Genomic DNA, 22,065 nt, shown 5'->3' on the forward strand with positions numbered 1-22,065 from the left:
TCACTATGAAGCTATATTATATCGGTTTTCCCGATTTTTGACTGATATGCCTATTTGAAGAGCACAATTCGGTTGATTAATATATGGTACAAATAAAAACACTGTCGGAACAGAAATTATAATTGGATTAAAAACCTTTGAAAAGGTTTTTTTTCCGGAAGTTAAAATTAGGATATTAACAAAATTTCTGAATAATTCGACTTTAAGGCAGGTATTCAATACGTTGGTTTGAACCATCTAATGTATGAAGGGTCTCTATTACTCTAAAGTACTTTTCAGTCTCAAATTTTAAAAACCAAATAATAAGAGAATGTAAAATCTGAATTCAGCTACTTTTTAAAAGGCATAAGTTGCCAACACTATTCGCACCCCTTGGTTACCACCCCCTCAACTCCTGACCCCGTGCACGGGTGGACAGCTCAAGGTCCGCATTCCTTGGCGCCTTTGCGTCTGGTCCTCCGGTTCTCCAGTTCTTTGGCTTGTGAGTTCTCCAGCCCTCCGGTCGCCCCTTCATCCCCTTTAGGACATCCTTTGCCCCCGCCCCTGCCTGCTTGTGTTTGGGTATTGTGTCATTCCGCCTGGCAGACAGTCGACGCCACTCCCGTCGGGCAGTAACTTAGCTAGATTTACGTTTTTGATTAAATTTCATTTAATTTGTGCTTCCCGCCGCTCTGTTGTGATTATTGTTGCTCTGTTAATTAACGGGCTGCGAGCTGGCATCAAATGCGAGCAGCTCCTTAGCCAAGATTCTCGATGTCTTCTGGCCCGGTTGTAATTGTTGTAATTGGTGCATTGTTGCATTGTTGGCGCCTTGGCTTCGAGCCAAGATGGATGGGACACATGAGGGCTTTGGACGGTATCTGGCTAATGAGCTGAACTCTTGAAGTCTGTCTGGCGACCTGCCTGGATTTTTTCAATGAGAGCATCTAGGGCATCAGGTTTAATTAATTATTTTCCTTTTACCCTTGATAGATCGATAAGCTGGCTTATACCCTTACAGTTCGAAGTATAAAAAGGTTTTTTTATCACTGGTACAGTCTTTTCTTATGTAATAAAATGTACTTTCATGAAATGTAAGATTTTTGTGTTTGTTAAACAACATAGCTCAGTTTAACAATAAAATTATTTTGATGTATTTCATTTATACAAAAGTTCATATACCCTTGCAGCTTTTGCAATAATGAAATATTTTTGAAAACATTAAAATTTTGATTTATTTGCGTATATATTTAAAAACATTGAAGCTATGATGATTTTCGGTTTAATTATTCAATCGTTCCTATGGCAGCCTTTTGATATCGTTTTCCGATTTGAATAACATTAAAAGCGTAATTCTTAACTATCAAATGTTTACTATGTCAAAAAGATTTTTTTAAAACAATAGAGAAGCTATATGTTTTTTACTTATTCGTATGGTATAGTATTCTGATTTTGATGCAATTTAAACCGTAATTCTAGAATCATAACTATGGCTCGAAAAAATAAAAAAAAAACCAAAAAAAACCGCAAAGTTATTATATTCTTTCATTTATTTTTCCGATATTTCCTATGGGAGCTCGGCTCGTTCCGACTTATATACTTCCTGCATTAGAAAGACAACTTTTGGGAAAGTTTCATGTCGATAGCATAAAAATTAAGAGACTAGTTTGCGTAGAAACGAACGTACAGACAGACGGACTGACAGACGGACATGGCTTAGCTAGTGATGCAGATCAAGAATATATATATTCTTTATAGGGTCCTCTGCAAGGGTATAAAAATGTTAATTTATAATCAATTAAACAGAAAAAGTATTACAGAGCAAAGAAAATTGGTGATTGAATTTCAAATAAATAGAACAAATTTTTTAAACCTGTTGTATTCTTTAGATGAGGTTATTTTTCTCACTGTAGTTTGGGATTCTGTTTACTGTTGTGCATCGATAACTTAAAATATGTAGGTGTTTAATGTCATAAGAGTTAGCCATGTAAAAAAGATACATTTCTAGGGAAGATTCTAGAAATAAATGGGCCATCGTGATATTTCTGAAGATTCCCGATTCCAGAGCCCGTAGGCTGGTTAGTCCGGTTCATTGAGTCCAGATCATCGTATTATCATTTCAAGTGGCTTAAAGCAGCGTCGCTCACTTTGAGAAAACAATGGCCTAATAAATGGCCTCCTGTTCGCACACACACACACACATTAAAAAACATCTTTTCCCGTTTTTCCCCCGGTTTATATGTGTATATGAGCGAAAATCTGTTGGAAAATAAATGCTGTTTGTACAAGTGGAAACCATTAAGGTGGACTTTGAGTTATGACTGCCAGGCAGTGCACTTGACGATGAAAAATTCACCACAATAAACAGGCGACAGCGCTACCAACCTGAGAGCCCCAGTCGCCAAACCAAAACAAAAAAAACCCTGTTGGCCCGGTTTTAGACAACAGTCAGCCATTTGGTCAGCACAATGGCCGGACAACAAAGAGCATAATAAAATGGGGGCGGAGAGGCGAGGCTGTACTCGAAAACAAATTCACGCCAAAATGGACATGAATAAGTTGAAAGGCATTGAGAGGTGGCGCTGTCGAAAACGGGGGCGGTACGGGTCGCCCAGCACGTAGTTAATGTAACAATGGATGTGGTTGGCTGCCTGCCCGACTGCCAACTGCTTTTTGTTGCCTGTCAACTCGTTCGGTCCGCTGGCCATTTGGGATTCCTCCTGCCGTACCTATTCGTGGGGTTGGGGTTGGTGCTGGGTTGGATATCTATGCCGTAGCCACAGAATTGTCCTTTATCCGCATCCATTGGCGACTTTGTCAGTCCGGCTCGGCACACACTTGGCCTAGTTCCCGATTTGCTAGATCAACGTCTGCTCCACATCTATTCATCCATGGAACAAACGCTGCAGTTGTTTTAATCTATGTGGGAGGGGCTATACTATCATTCCATCAAGGATTTTATATTAATCGTATTAAAATCAACAATCTTTTATTAATGTTTAGCGATATGAAATGCTTTTTGTAAGGGTAGTGCTTTCCAATAGTATTTTACTCTATAGTAAGACAAAAAATCCCCTCTTTACTTGGCAACTCAAGCTTTGAATATCTAAGAAGGCCAAGAGGGAAAACCAAACAGTAACTGGCCTTGTTCAGTGTGTGTTCCCTAAATATTTCATGGCAGTTAAACGTGGCAGACCAAAAGACAAAAAGCGGTGGTCCGAATAGTGAGATGTAAGACAGTGCTGGCCTTGGTTGAGGAATCTCTTTCAACATTTTCGGTGTCAGTTTGTGATTTGTGGTCTTACAAAACTACTCCTAATTGGCAAAGTTCTCAGTCCAGATTGGAAAATGGGAAGTGCGTAAGGTCAGCACTCTTTAAATGGCGAACTGGACTCACAAGATAAACGGATAGTCGGTCAGAGGGCCAAATTTTACGACCAGCCATAATTGGGTAATATTGTAGTTCCGGGACAATTTGGCTGCACCAGAGTAGTTAAATATTGATAGTATCCAACTACCCGTTCATCTGGCATCGTAAACTGTTGACGTTGACCGCCATTTACCTGAATACTCTTAACTGGCAATTTAAAAATGTATTCTGGCCACCACTTTTATGGGCCCAACGAGGCCTTAATAAAGTCAACAGTCCGTGCTAGTCAAACAATATTTTTACATAGATGGGCGGCAAAGAACGGGGCTTGCTGAAATTTTCAATCTATAAAAATGTATATCTACAGGTAAAGTGTACTCTATGCTCTGTCTGGAATGGAACATTTTTAATTAACTTTTTAGTTAACATTCTCAAAGTTGAAAGCAAAAAATGTTTATATCATTTTTTTTTTGTTACATGTATGGTTCTATGATAAGTTGTAATGAACTATAAACTAATTTTAAGAATGTCTATATGCTTTCCATATGTTCAAGTTTCTTTCAACTGAAAATTAAATCGACTGTTCAGATTTAAAAGTTGTGCAGCCGATTCGTTTCACATTCTTTTTGTGCCTAAAGTGTTATGCAAAAATTCCAAATAACGAAAAAATGTAACCAGAAAGTGTTCCTGAGGCAACATGAGGAGTTGCGCCATTTGGTGTTGTGGTCGCTCGTTTTCTGCGTTGTTGTAAACTGTTGCTCGAGGTGCTTCTGGTGCGATGATTATTAAAAACAAAAAGGGATACTTCACCATGCCAAAGTTTTTATACACTTTAAGCTTAAAAAGAGTATAATCGTTTTACTGAAAACTACTTATAATTTAACAAGAAAGAAAGCAAACTTCGGCAAGCCGAAGTTCATATACCCTTGCAGCTATTGCAAAAATTAAATATTCTTGAAAACATTAAAATTATGATTGACACATACACGCATGTTTACATTGAAGCTATTTGAAGCTTATTTGATAGTTCCTATGGCAGCTATATGATATCCTTTTCCGATTTTAATAAAATTAAAAGCGTAATTCCGAATATTTCAATATTTTTATTGTTCCTATGGGAGCTATATGCTATAGTCGTCCGATTTTGATGAAATTTAAACCGTAATTCTGAAATATTTAACCATTACGATATCTCGAAGAACTAAAAAATTTTTACAATTTTTTTAAATATTTTTCCGATTGTTCCTATGGGAGCTATATGCTATAGTCGTCCGATCCGGCTCGATCCGACTTATGTACTAACTGCAATAGAAAAACAACTTTTGGGAAAGTTAGCTTTAAAACTGAGAGACTAGTTTGCGTAGAAACGGACGGACAGACGAACAGGCAGACAGACGGACGGACAGATGGACATGGCTAGATCGACTCTCCTAGTGATGCTGATCAAGAATTTATATACTTTATAGGGTCGGAGATGTGTCCTTCACTGCGTTGCAAACTTCTGACTGAAATTATAATACCCTCTGCAAGGGTATAAATGTGTCCTTTATGACTGCTCTAGAAACTTCCAAACGAACGATGCCTCGTTGCTGCGGTAGAAAACGTAAAATATGGGGGGAAAACTGTTCAAGCCATAATGAAAGTGCAGAAGGTACCAGTTTGAGTCTAGACAGCACCGACAGCAGGCTCAGTAACAAGAAAACATCGCAAGAGGACTTAAACTGTCTTCAGGTTAATATTTATATTTCTATTTATGCTGGACGAAGGCGGGGGGCGGCAGATTGCAACTGGTTAGGGCTGTGGATCTGTGAGGCAATTTAGATTATTTAGCAATTTATTATGGCCAGCGGGCAGAGAGGGGGAGAATTTTTCTAGACATCAGCACTATGAAATTCACTGGAAAATTGCATAAAAATAGTTTGTACATATTTTTACAAAATTCCTCAGTACGGCCGCGCACTGACAGTGGGAAAACTTTTAACTAAATTACGGAAAAGTTGGAAAATGTGGCAAGGGCTGTGGCTGGGATGGATTTATTGCGGGCTCGGACCTGCCAGGTGGCAGGTGCTTACTCACCTGGGGCGGAACGTCCAGTACCATCAGCTCACGTATCCAGGTGTCGCAGACCAGACAGTTTTTATAAATCTTGCGATGTGTTGTCGTCTGATGAGCACTTGGAAAGTCGTGGTAGAAAAATTGCTGCAAATAAGCATGGAAAAACAGAGTCAGTTGCATATATGCCGAAATTAAATATTGTTATGATTGTAAAATATTGCGCATGCGACACGTGGGAGACCAATGAAATTAAAATGTATTTTCCATCGGCAAATCATTTGGCCCCATAAAAACGTTGGCCAAAAGCAAAACCGAGCTCATATTTTTTCAGTTTATTTTACACAGTGCTTGGTTTTCTCTTTTTCTGTTTTCCATGTCGAGCAAACATTTTAAATATGCGCTGTGAGCTTTGCATGAGGTCCTTTGACCGGCTAAGTCTCACAAAAACAGCCACACATATTTCATGGACATTTTTAGCTTATTAATATTGTAAGCGCTTAAATGTGTGCTTTGGATTTTATGTTCTCCCTGGTCGTGTAATCAAAAAGAGTACTAAAAGCACACCAGTCGCTGGGTAATGTTAATATGAGCTATGTATATGTATAGCGGAGCGTAGTATTGGTTAAAGAGAATTGTAAATTAAATATGGCTCAGGCTATTTAACATAAACTATAATAGGTTTCTAAAAGGTTATTTGTATAAGCTAATATAGACTAATTTTGGAGGGCAACTGATTACAAAAATATTCAATAAAATCTAAGCACTTTTCAATCAACTCCTTGTAACCCTTAACTTCACTTTAATTTGTCAATATAATTGTGATAGAGTTCTGAGAAATGTAATTGAATATGATTTTGATTCAACTCTGGTAATCCGATAATCCCATTGAAATATAACTAATTTTATAATGCCAAAAATTCCTAAAATTCATTCCGTTTTTCAGCGACTTGAAATCTGTCAAATTTTCTCTAAACTGTATGATAATTTTTCAATTAAATCAAATTACTTTTCAATAAACTCCCCGCAATTCTCAACTTTCACTTTAATTTGTTAATAAATTTATAGATCCTTAATGCTGCGCTTCACTAGCTCTTTTAAGCCTCGGTAACGAGCCATAACTCTAATCCAAAGCTCATAACGCACACGCCGGTCTTTTTTGGATTCCACTCTGTGCCGTGGTCGAAATGACCCCATTAACCCGCAGCCTTTGAGCCGAGCTGCCTTCAGTCTCTTAATGGGTCTTTACTTTGGGGTCCGGGACCAAGGAGACGGAGTTGCCCGAGCGAATCGCAGTCAACGGCAAGCGTCCTAAAAATAAAGCCAAGGCCGACGCAGATATAAAATACAGTTTGTAAAAAAAGAAAAATGATAATGAATCGGGGGAAAACAGGGCGGATTGGGGGAAGATTTTGACTGTAGCCGGTTGGATGTGGGGCCCCGCAGCGGGTATCAATGCATGAGCTGAATGAGTGACAGGCTCAAAGGATATTTAACGCCTGATTGCGTTTTAAAGTGATGTTTTGTCGGTCCAAGAAGCCATCGACTAGATTGCCAATTTACCATATCCCTGATTGTATTCACACAGTGAAAAAATTCAGTCTTTCAGCCAGTTTAACTAGTCAAGTTCGAAATAGGCTTGTTTCAAAAGATTTACACAGATATCGAATATAGAAACGTTTTAAAAAGGTTATCAATTTTGGTTTTTAGATGTGGCAAGAAAAGCAACTTTTGTGTTTCTGGAATTTTCATCGATTGTACTTCTCGAGTATTTAAACTTAAATATATACTGCTTTTATAGATTCGCTTTGAAAGTGCAAACATTCTAAGAAACTCCCGAATTGATGAAATGATATGATTTGTTCTTTCAGTGCTTATGTGTGCTGGCTTTGGCTAATAAAAAAGTCAAGTGAAAAGCGTTCGGGGCTTCTCCCACGATCCCGCGCTCGTTTAATATAAATGCAAATTCTATTCTGCCAATCAGCACAGCCATTGTTGTCAATGCAATGAAATCAGATGCAATTTATGCGCCCAACCATTCAATTACCGAGCGCCTAAAAGGAACCAACAAGGCCAACCACCGGAAGCGGAAGTGGTCGGATAGCAAGTCGTCACCGCTGGTTGGCCTAAAAGCGGGAATGACTTTAGCGCAGACATTCTAAAATTATACGCTGCACACACAACCACTTTCCCCAAGGAGAAAGAGGACTTGCTAAAGGGGTCAGATCGCAGCGCTTGGCATGACATCGATTCACATCTCATCGCTTTTATGTCCCCGCTCCGCATATCATTGAGTTTTATTTTTATTGAACTGGTAATTGAATAAGAAATGACATTGATGGTCTCTCCCAGCCCGACGCGGTCTGCAGGTCCTGTTTCCCGTTTACAGTTTCGAGCTCCGTGCTCCTTTCTCTGCGCTGCTTTCTCTGTCCTACTTTCTCCGAGTCGGGGCCGTTGTCGTGGCCGGCTTTGCGCCTCTTTATGCTTCTTGGTGCCCCATAAAGTGGAGGACATTATCCGCCGCATAAATAAACACGCCGGGGACCCGAGCAGCTTTTCCAAATTTAACCAAATAGATATTCATTGCGTACTCTTTATTGCTATGATGCACTACGTTTTACATCTTCCTTTTATTTGCGGGAATTAGCACAGTTTATGGGAACATTTTTGGTCGGCAGCAACGACACGGAATGAATTCAAGTCAAGAAAGAAGTTATGTGAAATTTTGCATTTGCTACGACAACAGGTGTAGTAGAAATTGTCTGTGAACTTAACAAACCATTTAACAAGATGTGGAAAACCCATCAGAAGTGAGCGATGAGTTTTATGAACAAAATTATGTGTTACTTGGTCGATATGAATTCATACCAATTTTTTGAAACTTAAAAGTCTTGAGCGATGGTTTTAAATCTTGTGGCTCTCATTTAATCCGCACCAAAAATCGAAAGTTATGTATCATTCAAATTTTAAGTTTAAATTAACCAATTTTCAACAGCTCTTACCAAATATAAATGACGTGCACAAAAAATATCAGTTATTTAAATAAAAATAAATGAATTTCTTCTGCACCCATTTAAGACAAGCAAATAAATTTTTTCTGGGAAATATCGATCTATGGCATTTTTTACGCGCTCGTGGCCTTTATTTGGTTTGAACTGTTTAAAATAAAATATAAACGTTGTTTCTACCCGGTTTGGTGCAAGTTAAAGAAAATTCGATTTAGAGAAATTTGAGCTATGGAAGGTATTTATTGTGTTTTCTACATATTTTTATTGAAGTTATTGTAACAACCGATTTGCTTTGTCCTGTTATAGCCATAATTTGATTTAATTTCGCACTTTTCGTTTACACGCCTATTACATTAACGCAGCAATAATAATTTGGGAAATGTTTGAGCTTTAACCTCTTTCGAATGACCACCCATAGACGAGATTCCATGGCCCGCTTGACCGCCAACAGCCATTAAGCAGGACGTAATTGATTTTGCAGTGCTTAAAACGCCATAAAAATGCACAAATCTCGCATTACACACAATAAAAGGCGGCCAACGGGAAACGAAAAAAGAACGAGGCGGGAGTCAAATGGCGGAAGTTGGACAGCTGGGCTTAGAAAAGGGTGAGGGGGCCGTGGAAAAGCGGTCCTAAAAGCCAGCGCACAAGCACGCGCTTAGGTTGGTGGAAATTAAACGCAGCTGCAAAGCACACACAAACAAATGTATGGAAAATAATGGAGAGCGCAGCGGGAAAGCAAATGGCAAAGCGGCCAACTCGCAACTGCCAACTGCAGTTAATTGAATTTGCTGAGCGAGAGGTGAAAGGTGGGGGCTGGAGATTGAGTTTGCGGAAAATGAAGCATTTTCCATGCCAAGGCTTATACTCTATTTGCAAACAATTTCCGTTGCTTCGACGAAAAAGCAGCTGCAGGCTGAGCAATAAATTGTCATATTTTATGTTTTATGTCACAAATTTTGTGTACGAAAATTTCCGGGCATCAGGTAGCTTTCATCATCTTGGGTGATAGCATTTATGTTTACTTTTTGCTTTCATATATAATTATAAACCACTGCATTCTCCTATATAGCTTAATGATTTTGTTTATCTTAGTTCGATTAATTACTATGTATTTTAAATATATATAAAAAAAAACGTTAAAGCGGTTAAAGTTTAGTGCTCCATTTTTTCACATTGTATGCAGAAAACATATAAACTGTAATTTGCCGGAATTAAATTGTTAAACTTTTTATTTATTGGCGCATATAAATTAAACGAGTCAATGTTTTTTTTAATGCAAAAACAACAAATTTAAAATTTTAAGAGGATTGGAGCAATTTTAAGGAAATTATAAATCATGACCATTTAAATTATATTTATAATAAATAATACTAATATAAATTCTGATTGGAAAGATACTTATTTTTATTGTTTTATTGTTCTATCTTTGTACGTATCCCAATACCCACTTCAAACACATAGAATTTGAAGAATTTTAAATTCGTGAGAGTTTCAGTGATTTTCCAGGTTCTTATTAATTTTGATCTCTTTTTGTTTACGAAATTCCAATAAAGTGTTCTAGTGTCATAGTGACCCACATTGTTGATATACCCTAACGCTGAGGTAGGCTCCCCTGCTAAACGCATGTGAGGCATTCTAGCTGTGTGCCTTGCCATTGTCTAATTACAAAAGATAAACCACAAAAGATACGATGCGAAGCGCAAATCAAATTAACGACGCTCCCACACGCACACAAATGCAATTAGCAGGTCTGGGAAAAGAGTGTTGGGGACGAGGAGGGATGTGGGTCCTGGCTGGAGGTGGCTCCATAGGTAAATGGTGCGCTGAACATCGGCGATGAGAGCCAGCTGGCATGGGACTGGTCTATTAAAAAGTTTGCCGCTCAACTTTTCAGCTTTCATCGGGGTCGCCCGATGCCCATTAATAATTTAAAGCCAAGTTGGAGCATGAAAAGTGCAGCGTTTGCATCTCTGCAGCGTTCCATCATCCCCCTGGATCTACCGTTTTGTTTGTATTGGGGAAACTTTTAATCAGGAATTGTGTTAATTGAAAATGCAATTTATTATTGAAAAATTAATTAATGCGAATCGACAACAAGGACCTTTTCTATGTTGCTGATGATTGGATCGGATTGGACTAATTATTATTACAGTCATTAATTTTAGTTGCATTACAAAACTGCACTTAACCAACATTTAAATTATCATTGGGGATTCCGTATTGATTACATCAATTAAGTAGCCATTGCCAATGGATGCACTCTGAACTTTTGAAAGTACACGAATTTAATTTATAGTAAATCTTATGATACATTCATAAGTAAGGTCGATTTCCGGCAGAGATAAGACAACTAGAAATAAATTATTGACCGACCAAAAAAAATTGATGCCCCGGGTGAGGCTCGAACTCACGACCTTAAGATTATGAGACTTACGCGCTGCCAACTGCGCCACCGAGGCCTTGAACACAATGACGCGAGAACAGCTTATCAGGCAGGTAAGTGAACTAAAATTGGATCTTGTGAATTGCATGAAATTCACAGTAGCCAAATCAACTCGCTTGTATAAACTCAGAAAAACCTCCTGGGGTATAAAAATTTCTTTTCGGAAATTTCGGTTTGTGTTTAAAAAAGACAATTGCATTACATAAACAATAGCAAGAAATTGGCAGGACCATTGGAGCATTGAAACCATATTTACGGAAGAACGGATTTAATTTATATACATACCTTCTAACTGAAATTGTAATACGTTCTGCTTGGGTATAAAAATCAGTTCGACACAAACAAATCATTGTTTTGTACAAAGGTACACTCAAATCAATTGGTCAAAAGCAAAATAAAATAAATGAAAATGTTTTACTTTTTTTTTTAACCAGTAAAAAGAAAAAAACTATGCCATTGACTATCGAGACCGAGAGTTGGGCAAATATCTTCAGGTATTGGCCTTGTGTTAGAACTCACCTGTAATATGCTTGTTTTGCCGACGCCAGTAGCCCCCAAAAATGCGGCTTTAAGGGGGCCCTGCAGCCATGGCGGCTCCGCACCACCCTCCAGAGTGATGCGCTATGCCGAAATGCACTTATTCTGTATATGAAGCTCCATTTCAATTGAGATCTTTGTTGTGTTCGCTGCTGCTGCGGCTGTGGCTGTGGCTGCAATGGCGGTGGCTTTGGCTTTTGATCCTTTGGCTCCTGCTGCTGCTCCTGATTTGTTGTTGCCTGCTGTTGTCCTTGCACTATCACCGACATAATCAACGCTTCGTGTGCTACCGATCAATAGTTTCTTAGAGTTGGTTGGCGATATAGTACTACTCCACATTATATTATTATTATAATTGCTTATAGTATTATTGTTATTTTTCTGCTTGAACGACGCCAGCTTGACTGATTTTGCGGTACACGTTTGGATAGAAGTAAAAGTCCTAAGTTGAAGCAAAGCCGAGGCTAAGCAGCTAGCTTCGAAATGATCGAGGCCAGAGTAGCAATCAAATTGGCAGCAGTTTTATGTTATTGCTTAATGTTTCCTTAATATGTGCTGTAAAGAAAGGAAAGAAAACAGATATTCTATTATAAATAGAACGGTAATGCACTGATTTAATATTTGGTAGGTAGGTAGAGCTCTTTTTTTAATGAGCATATGTTTAAAACCAATAAAGCTATGTCGATTTCCCGCTGAATTTGTTTATCTTTGATAACTAAAATTGTTGTTATGATATAGGAATCCATTATTATATCCCAACGTCTATTGCATAATAATTCCCCTAGTCTTTTTTAATAAGTATATGTTTAAAACCAACAAAGCTATGTCGATTTTCCGCTGAATTTGTTTATCTTTGATAACTAAAATTGTTGTTATGATATAGGAATCCATTATTATATCCCAACGTCTATTGCAAAATAATTCCCCTAGTCTGGTTAGATATTAAACATAAAAAAATTCACAAGTTATAGATCTTTAAACTTAGCTGTGGGTCGGAAACGGTTTCTTTAACTTGTTACGATTCATATATAATAGATATAATGTCTAAACTATATGTTAAAATATTTACTAGGAATTACCAATATTGAAAGTCATTTTGGTTAATGGTATAAATATAAAATAGCTTTTAGTTTAGAGAAGACGTCATTCAATTTACAAAATTGCAAATAAATTTTGAATTTATTTAAACGCAAGATTGGTCGCTAAATTCTAATTAAAATTGCATTTCCCAAAAGTCCGACAGGTACAAAGAAACAAACACAAATCAATGGCTATGAAATAAATTGGAAAAGGACGTCGAAAAAATTGCTCTGTCCCAAAATGATTTCGTGCCAATCAGCTTGAATTCTACTAACTGAATTTATTGACTCGCCAGCGGATATTGCACATTGATTTCAGTTTAATAACATAAATATTGTTGGGCCCTCCACCCACCACCTTCTGATTTTTTTTGTGTTTCTCCTCCGGGTCTCTTTGCATTGCCAATAATAAATTTCAAATTTCACATTTCACATCCGCTGCACAACGGAAGTTGATTTCTGGCTCTCGTTTTGGCCAAGGGCGCGTTTTCTTATGGCCTATTTTTGGGAAATGGAAAAAAGGACCACCAAAAGAAATAACATTAAGTGTGGCGTGAAAAATGTTTGGTAATTTGGTTTTTCGTTCAAAGTATTTTGGTCGAGGGTGTACCAGAGTACTTGTATATTACTCGAGAACTGATTTATAATTAGAAAAGTTTCGAAAAATTGGATTGGGGGTTGATTAACGTTTCGTTTGCAATTTGAATGCTCGTTAAAGTTTTTTAAATTACTCGGAAGCCATTTTCGGCTTTTTAAGCATTCACACCCACAACATTTTGCGCCTGCTCTTAATTAGTTAGACATCTGCCAACAGCTTCATCTATCATCCATCATCAGACCACCCATCGCCCTCGTCTGGCAGCGAAACTTAATAAATTTAATAACCGCAAAATGTGTGGAGACAGGGTGCTAAAAATGCCAGGCAGCCGTCTCATCGTTGGCGTATTTATAGCCCACATCTTCATCAGCATCCGCCCAACACCCATATCCTTTGCCAGTTCCTTTCCCAGTCACCTACCGAAAAACCATGCGTCATCGTGGCGACGCCCACACTTAACTGGGTACGTATTGTGCGGATGCCAGGAGCAAGACGAGGCGGCTGATTTGATTTGATCAGATATGATTGAGAGCGTCCGCCAAGGGCACGGCTTAAACGACGCCCAAACACACGGAACCCGCTGAAACAGCACGGCCCATCGTAAGTCGCTCCAAGGCCAAGAAGCGTTTCCGGGAGTCAGACGAGCACTTAGGGTCGAACAGCCTATACCCTATATAAACAGTGGCTATCCCTCAAAAAAATTAAAATCAGAATGGGAAAGAAAATGAACATTCACATAAGATTTTTGATTAAATATTATTTAAAATATTCATTTCAATATACCTTGAAGAAAAACATATTTTATTTAATAAAAAATGTACTATATAAATAATAAAACTTAAGTCTTTACAGGTGTTAAATATTTTATTTTTATATTTTGTAATGCTTAAAATACTATTATAAAATTTCTTATTTATGAATAACAAATATGATTTATTTCTTTTAGTGTTGCTTATAATGCTAAAATTATTTAAATATGACAAAACTTTTTGAGTTTACTTTAACGTATACTTTCTTCAAATAAAAATCCTAGATGTGCCACAAGAGATTGGCATCCCTTAAAATTCTTGTAAATTTGCATCCCCTCGTAAATCTGGAAGTAACTTTCCAATCGAACCCCTAGTTCATTATGGCAGCTCTAGCACATTGATTAGATTCTGAAGGGCGAAGTGAATTTAATTTGGAAAACAACACATTTGGTCGGGCACGTTATGGCATTCAAAACGGCGTGGGGATGCCTTTTGTCTCCGGTCTCAAGACCGAATTCATACGCCCCGTGGCCCAGTTGATTGATACGCTCTCAGCGAGCGCCGAAGTACGTAAACAAGTGCCTGAGGCTGAGGTGGGGGCTTAGGCCGCGTTGTGTGTGGGAATGGCCCGGAGACACAGATCCTGGCAATTGAAAACTTTCCACTTTTGGCAGCACTCCAAGGCCGAGGCCTCAGAGCCGGAATCAAAGCCAGACAATTGTAGCCCAGTTATTGTGTACATTGCTGCTGCTGTGTATATTGTAATGCTTTTATCTGCCCGCCCACTCGAGCCTGTTCCAGCGAATTTTATGCTGACAGGCTCACGCAACCTGTTCGCCTCGTGTTTTCCAACTTTTCCGACTTTTCCGGGTCCGGGTCCGAGTTCGACTCGACTCGACTTCCGGCCACTTCATGGCCTCCCTCTTGCTTTGTTTTAAGCCCACTTCCACTCTGTCCTTTGTTTGTGCCCAGAGCTTTTTATGCTACGTGCCACTAAAATTTTATTGGCTTATTTATTGTTTCTAGAGCTACTTGCTACAGTTGCTTTGCAGCCGTGCCTGGGCTTTTCCTTTTGTATGCATTGAATTAAGCGTTAACAGTAGACAATCAATTACAAGTTTTAGCCATTTTAATGGCGGGCTCTACTCTTCAGTTTTTCAATGAGTCCCAAAGTTGCCTACACAGAATAATATAATAAGGGACTTGCCAAGAAGGGATCTAGCTAGCAATAAAAAAAAAAATGCAGAGGCATCGCCTAGATCCCTTTTCTGGCAACTATTTGGGGCAACATCCTGCAACATTTGGCGAAGGAAGAAAATGATCCAGCAAGCTGGAGGACAGGAAGGACGTGTAAATCTGCATATGTGGGCGTGTCCTGTAGACGGGCGGAAATGAAATGTGTGACACTCGATGGCAGCGAGTGCCAGCGAATGGCAGCCCTAGGCGGATATTGATTTCGGTGTGTGCACACGAACTGTGTCAAGAATAGGAAACATTTACCTTCATGTCGGCTCACAGAAATCGGAATATTGTGCTCCATGCTGAATCTTATGTCAAATCAATGTTTCAGCAAGCTCAATGTGTTTGGTTCGTGGTTTTACAATGCCGATAACTATACAGGGACTACTAGAATACCCCTAATTTTTTAATATTTTTTTATTGAGTAGAAATATTAGAAGTTTATGTATTTTTTTTCTATAGCCTTCTAGAAAAGCAATTAATTAATTTCAAAGTATGTACATCATTACATACAAATTCTTAAGAACTAAGGTGGACAATGTCAACAAATAGATTCGAGATACAAAAACTTCTAGCTAGAGAAAAATATGTTTAATTTTAAAAATAATGGTTCAACAATATACACTTTATTCACAAAATCTTAAGTTACGTACAAACCGTTTAGATTTTTTCGCTTTCTTTAATTGCTGACAGGTAACTCTAGCTTTTAAGGAATTTATATTTTATTTTTTGTATTTGTATTTTATTATAAAATTTCATCCTAATGCTAAAAGTTTGGAACTTATAAGGTAATGCGCTGAACATTAAGAGTTGTACATATTTAATTGTTACATTATACATTATATATATATATATATTTGTTTTAAAAGTTGCTTTCTTAATATTGGGAAAGTTATTGGTTATCGAATCCTGAAATGTATTTTGCTTAATTACGATTTCAGCTTGCAAAACACGCTGACTTAAATGTGTCAACTTACTGTAATCAATACAAAATTCACAAAATTAAATTATTGATGTTATTAGCACAATAAATTGGCGCTTATGCTTTAAACTCTTTATGTTTTTAATTATTACAAATGAACAGAAAGCTGTGAAACTAATTGCGACTACAGTCTACCTTCAGTAACAAGACCTTAATGGATTGCCACCCTTTTCTTAATTATCATTACTGGCTTCCACCCTGCCATTGGTTACGGAATCCATTCAAAACTAGCTAAACATAGCAATTTGCTCGTTAAGCTCCGACATTAATTCAAATTATGACGAGAATAAAGCAAAACAGGGCGTTTAATCAAAATGCTTAAGTAAATCCCTGGCAACGGATGGAGGAGCAGGAAGCAAAGCGATGACTCGACTCCCTGGGAAGACACTACACTTTATGTCATTTGCATTTTAAGCACACCGCTACAGTCCCTCGTCCTTTGTCACGTTTTATCCCGCAAGCCGAACGCAAGTTTGTGTCGCAGCCTCAGTGCGCATTTCATACGAGCTAATTTTTTTACGATTATATGCGCTTAATAAACGCCATTGCCCGTGGAGCCGCGATGAGGTATATCATCTAAGGAATCTGAGCCCGGAGTCTCGGAGCAGCTGGGTTCCATCCCCATCCCTTGGTGGTCCATCCCCCACCCCTGTCACGTGCTTTGCCCACTGCTTAGCCCGAACATTATCTAAGGCAGCGCAGCGGAAGCGAAGGAAAAGCCATCATCACCAACACCATCATATCGAGCAGCACAGCGGAAGTTACTTCACATATACACATCTCAGGACCCTCACGCACACACGCACACATGCCGGGGGCAAGGATAGCAGATAGTGCCAACTCCTTTTGGCTTGGATTTCTCCTTTGTTACGTGTGTCCACACTGGTTAAAAGGGATTACTTGACAGGAATTCCAATGAGAAGGTATTGAACTTAAGGAAGTTATGAAAAAAACTATTAAAGGAGGTTTTATTATTTAAAATTGTGTATTCCCTTTAGTACGGAGAATGCATAAAAACACTCTATCATCCCCTTGATTAAGATTGCCTTAAAAAAAGGGTGAAGAAGGGTGTTTCAATGAGAAGTTGTTGCAATATTGCAGATGAAGTATTATAATTATTTATATACATATTAATATTAAAAATTACTTCTTACATTGGATTAATTAAAGATCCATTGCTTATAAGTTCTTTTAAAATCAATATCATGCCTTGAATAATTTCTAGGGTTTAATATTATTCACAATTAATAAGTACTCAAAACTTTATTGATTGAGAAATAGTCTCCAATTAAAATATTCATTTATTTTAGTTGTTTCTCATTATTTGTGCATAAATTAGTCATTAGTTATATGTTTAGTCTCTAATTATTTTGTCCAGAGAATCCAAAATAGAATATTTATTTACTTTAGTTGTTTCTCTTTATTTGTGCATAAATTTAACTTTTATGTTTTGTCTCTAATTATTTAGCCAGAGAATCCAAACTAGAATATTCATTTATTTAAGTTGGTCCTCTTAATTTGTGCATAAACTTAACTTATATGCATTGTTTTGTGGAAGTAAGCTAAGACTAAACTCCAAAATTACATTCGCTTCCCCTGTTTTACAAATTTTTGTTGCTTTCCATTAAATACTCAAATACTTTCTTCAAGTTTTGAAAGTGTAGTAATCAGGGCTTAATAAATTTTGCATTAATGACCTAGCAACTTGACACCAGAGACTGGGTAGATACCAGACTGTCTGGCCATCTTCCCTGCTAACTACCTCATTGTCATTTAAAGGGGCCGATGGTGTATCTTGCCTGTATCCTTTCCTGGTGCCGTATTTGCCATGGCTTTAGTGGCAACACTTGAGCACTGCCAATGTGTTTGGATTTCGTTGATTTTCGCTTGCACGTGTAATAAAGACTCTCTCCTATATGGCATTTGGTTTGACTTGGGTTGTGTATTTGCCAAACAGTTTTCCGCCGATTGACTTCCTTTTGCATATATTTATCCCGGTGTCCTTGTGCGGTGGCTCCTGTCGCCATAAGAGCGCGTTTTGAGTGTTCAGCAAATATGCGGGTGCTTGGCAGGGCTTACCGCCAAGGAGATGTGCCCAGCCACCCAGTGCCACGCCCATCCTAAGCTCCTCCGGATTCGTTTTCCATCTTCGGCTAGTGGGGTGGGAGAACTTAACACTGTCCGATTCGGACTGAACTTCTTCTCGAATTGCACCACCAAATGGATTCGCATTCGGTTTACTTCCCCGTCCCCCTTAGCTCGGGTAAAAACTTTTTCAATATTTCAAGAGATTCCGTGTTTTATTTATTCCCTCTCCCTCGCAGCTGCAGCTTTATATAATTGAGTGGAAGGAAGCAGCTTTAACCGCACGAGTTAACCGTGAAGAGGTGGCGGTGGCTAAGGCGTGCCCAGGATTCGGTTGCAAAGGGGATTTTGAATAGAAGCCCTTCGATCCGGCATCGCAAAGTGGAGCTACGAAAATGTTTTCTATTGTTGCTGCTGGTCGAGAGAATAACTTTGCTGAATATATATCTAAATGGTTGCTGGCAAAGTCGAGGTCCACTACGTGGATTCGTGTATGAATGGAAGACATGTTTTGATGGTGTACGATAGCCTTTTCATTATATGCGCTTATAGCATTTACAGCAAAGTCACAAGTGAGAATTTTGTGCAATTTTCTGGATCTGGTCAGATGTCAATTGGAAAAAGAAACAGGTCAGCCAATGTGTTCCATTTTTATAAGGGTATATCAATTTTATACCTGACTTACAGATAGCAATCAAGAACTCTACATTTTAACTGAAAAACTTCATGTCTCTCTCAACATTATTGATATAAAGTTAATAATAATGTCTTTCTTATTACTTTATCGTCAAAAAAAACATTTAATTCAAATTGAGTTTAAAATATATTTCAAAGTTAAGTTGGATGGACAAATATATCAATCCTTATCACAATATCAATATAATCACATCAATTAACCAACAATGACTATTGTGGAATTAACATCAGATAGTAAATCCATCGCTGTTCGCTTATGAGCAGGTACCTTGCAAACGTCATGATGGCAGTACGTGCTGAAATAATCATAAGGATGTTGGAACAGCAATTGCAGATCGTAAAACCTGCTCCTGCCGGCGCACAAGGACCGACTATGGAGGGGCTGGCCCCAAAGGATGTTGACAAGTGGGCACATGTGGACGTGAGATCCAAATAAAAGGCTCAATTCTCGCCTTGGACACGCACAGGAAAAATCGAATGGAAAAGGGGGAGTTGGGGTGGGGAAGGCCTGCAGAAATCAGCAGAGGGTTTCCAAGTTGATGAGCCGGATTCATTTCGGTTGCGTGCCAAAGTCAACGGAAGGTGCGAATTGGAGTGTCACATCTGGATTTGGGGCTCGCGTGGGGGGCAGGCAGAAAGCAATACGAAACTTACAGTTGACATGAAGGACATCATTAGCAGGAGCGCGCTCCTTGCCCTAACAAGCAGCTGTCATTTGGCTCGGAAATTACGCATATCCTTTGAGAAATTGTAGCGGAAAACGAAATAATGAACTCAAAGTCCCAGTTGCAAAGTTTGCCCAGCTGAGCGGAGCTGACAAACTATGGCCAACACTTGAGGATTGTGAGTTGTGTACACCGGAATGGTAGACTTTGCACCAAGAATGCGAGTGTATCCTGGATGGGAAAGGAATGTCTCGGGATTAGCCGGACCCATGTCGGTTAGACGCAAGCAGGCTTTGGCTAATGTCATCAAAAGACATGTCACTCAATCAAGGGAAAGCCGAGGGAAACCCGATAGCTCCCCACATCCTTACTTTGGACAGGCGAGGAAGGACGACTCGACGATATAAGCTTATGCAAAATTAAATCATTAAAATGCAAGACAGATGAAATTTTCTTAAACTGTTTTGCGCACGAGTTGATGCCAAGTCACACATGCCAATGCAAACACGCTCCCACACACACTCACACAAACAAACACGCCCAATGTCCTTAAGCTCATACAACACACACGCACACTCATGGCCCGCGTGCTTGTGCCTAAGTAGATATTTCATCGGATTTTCGCAGCAGCTGAGATAAAAAAAGAAAGGAAAAACAGCAAGCAGGGGAAAAACATTCGAGGCAGCAAAAAATTTAAAACGCTTTGGCGTTGCAGGGGACCTGCTGGGCTGGGACGTTAAAAGATCTGGGATAAGTTCCCCTTGTTAATGGCTGGGGTCATGTTTTGACCTGGCTGACATAAAAGCAGCAGGCTGGAATAACAAAAACATCGCCAGTCACATGTGTAAACGCGTGAGACATTAAAATTAAAGCTAGCCAAGGCGCATGCAAATTGCGGTGTAAATGTTGAGAGCGAAGAAATCTGTACACCCTTAAAAGCGGTGTGTAGTTTTCTTAGATATGCAGATAAAAGTTCTAGTTAAAAAAAAAAATATTTTTTACTTTAACAATGGATTTATCATGGTAGTAGCGTTATTTTTTTTTGTCACTGAATAGAAAGCTACCAATCTGGGCTTTTACAATTTGTTTGTATTTGTAAATTAATGATGCACTTAAAGTAGTTAATCCAAGAAATACTCCTTTAAATATTTTAAGTTATCTAATTTAATTCATTTCTGGAAGTAAGACTTATTTCCTAAAAGTACTTAATGGTGGGATTTGATGATACTAATAAAGAGATATTAAAGAAAAGCCATCAGAAAGCTACCAATCTGGGCTTTTACAATTTGTTTATATTTGTAAATTAATGATGCACTTAAAGTAGTTAACCCTAGAAAGACTCCTTTAAATATTTTAAGTTATCTAATTTAATTCATTTCTGTAAGTAAGACTTATTTCCTAGTAGTACTTAATGGTGGGATTTGATGATACTAATAAAGAGATATTAAAGAAAAAGCCATTTTCCAAAATTTATTCTGCGGCAAGCGTATGCTAAATGTCTGTTTTCTGTTCAACTTGTAAAGCCCACGCCCAGATCAGGGATATTCCCATCACAATCCAGCTGGGAACAAGTGAATGTACGTGTTCCATCCAAAAGCCTAGACATCGCAAAGCCACGACTAGGCAGTTGAGAAATTAAATTCTAGTTACGCTCTTGGAATTTAAAAATAGCAAACAATCGGCGGGCTGGATGGGTTCCGGGTATCGGGTCGGTTGTGGGCTGAAGGATGCTTGGATGCGGTTCTTGAACGTGTTCAAATTGCCGAAACGCGTCGAAATTATGTTAATGTTGTATGTACGTGGCCCGAAGGCGGCCAACAAATTGAATATGTATTTAAGCTTTGAGCCGGGTAGGAGTCGGTTATCGGGAACACGTCATTGTTTAATCTATAATTTGGCATCTATATCTTCATTGTGTGGCAGCATCTCATTTTTTGCCTTCTTACATTTTTCAAGTCTCCGCTGATGTTTGATGTATGTATATGCTATATGTGTGTATAGAGAAAAAGGCTCGACTGCTTAACAATTCCTGTTCATCTTCTCTGTCACTTTTAATGAGTTTTTGCAAGAATTTTGTAGCCCTCCGCATTCCGTCTGGAACTTGTTGGCAACAATGTCAGCGAAATTGTCGCCGCTTCTGATAATCAGGCGAACGCCCTTCAAAGTGGGCGAGGGCCAGGGCAAGGGCGTGGCCATGACGCATTGTCACGATGATTATAATTTCCATTAAGGCAATTTTGTAGGACTGCCGTTGGAGTGAGCTCAGCAAGTCATATTGAACTAATTTGCATTACAAGGCGAGAAAGTCAAGTTCAACGGAGAGGAAGAATTATGGAATCAGCCATAAATTTGCAAATTCATTTCAAGTCTTATTATTACTTCTCTGTAGCCGATTAATCAGATATAAAAACTTTGCATTTGACATTTATGAATTTTAAATGTTTTATAGATTCACTTTGCCACTTCCATTGTTGACGAATCGCACCGCAAACTTTTCAACACTTTCGAAAAGGCGGTCACGGATGAGTCAAGACCAAAGCAAGAAAGCGTCCTGAGGCCCAAGACACCACGTCACGCATA

At 38.6% G+C, this 22,065-nt stretch overlaps 1 protein-coding gene and 1 non-coding gene across 2 annotated transcripts in view; both read right to left on the minus strand.

Annotated features, from left to right (window-relative positions):
• Positions 1-22,065, minus strand: part of LOC128252716 (ras-like protein family member 10B) — a 51,271-nt gene that overhangs the window by 6,475 nt on the left and 22,731 nt on the right. Inside the window, 2 exon segments of the mRNA XM_052980667.1 lie at positions 5,426-5,548; positions 11,375-11,947. Coding sequence (XP_052836627.1) covers positions 5,426-5,548; positions 11,375-11,731 — 480 coding nt within the window. The 5' untranslated portion in view covers positions 11,732-11,947.
• Trnam-cau (transfer RNA methionine (anticodon CAU)) lies at positions 10,799-10,871 on the minus strand. The gene has a single exon. It is a non-coding gene; the product is annotated as a tRNA-Met (tRNA).

The sequence above is a fragment of the Drosophila gunungcola genome, chromosome 3R (assembly GCF_025200985.1).
Source record: "Drosophila gunungcola strain Sukarami chromosome 3R, Dgunungcola_SK_2, whole genome shotgun sequence".
In the NCBI taxonomy this organism is placed as follows: Eukaryota; Metazoa; Arthropoda; class Insecta; order Diptera; family Drosophilidae; genus Drosophila; species Drosophila gunungcola.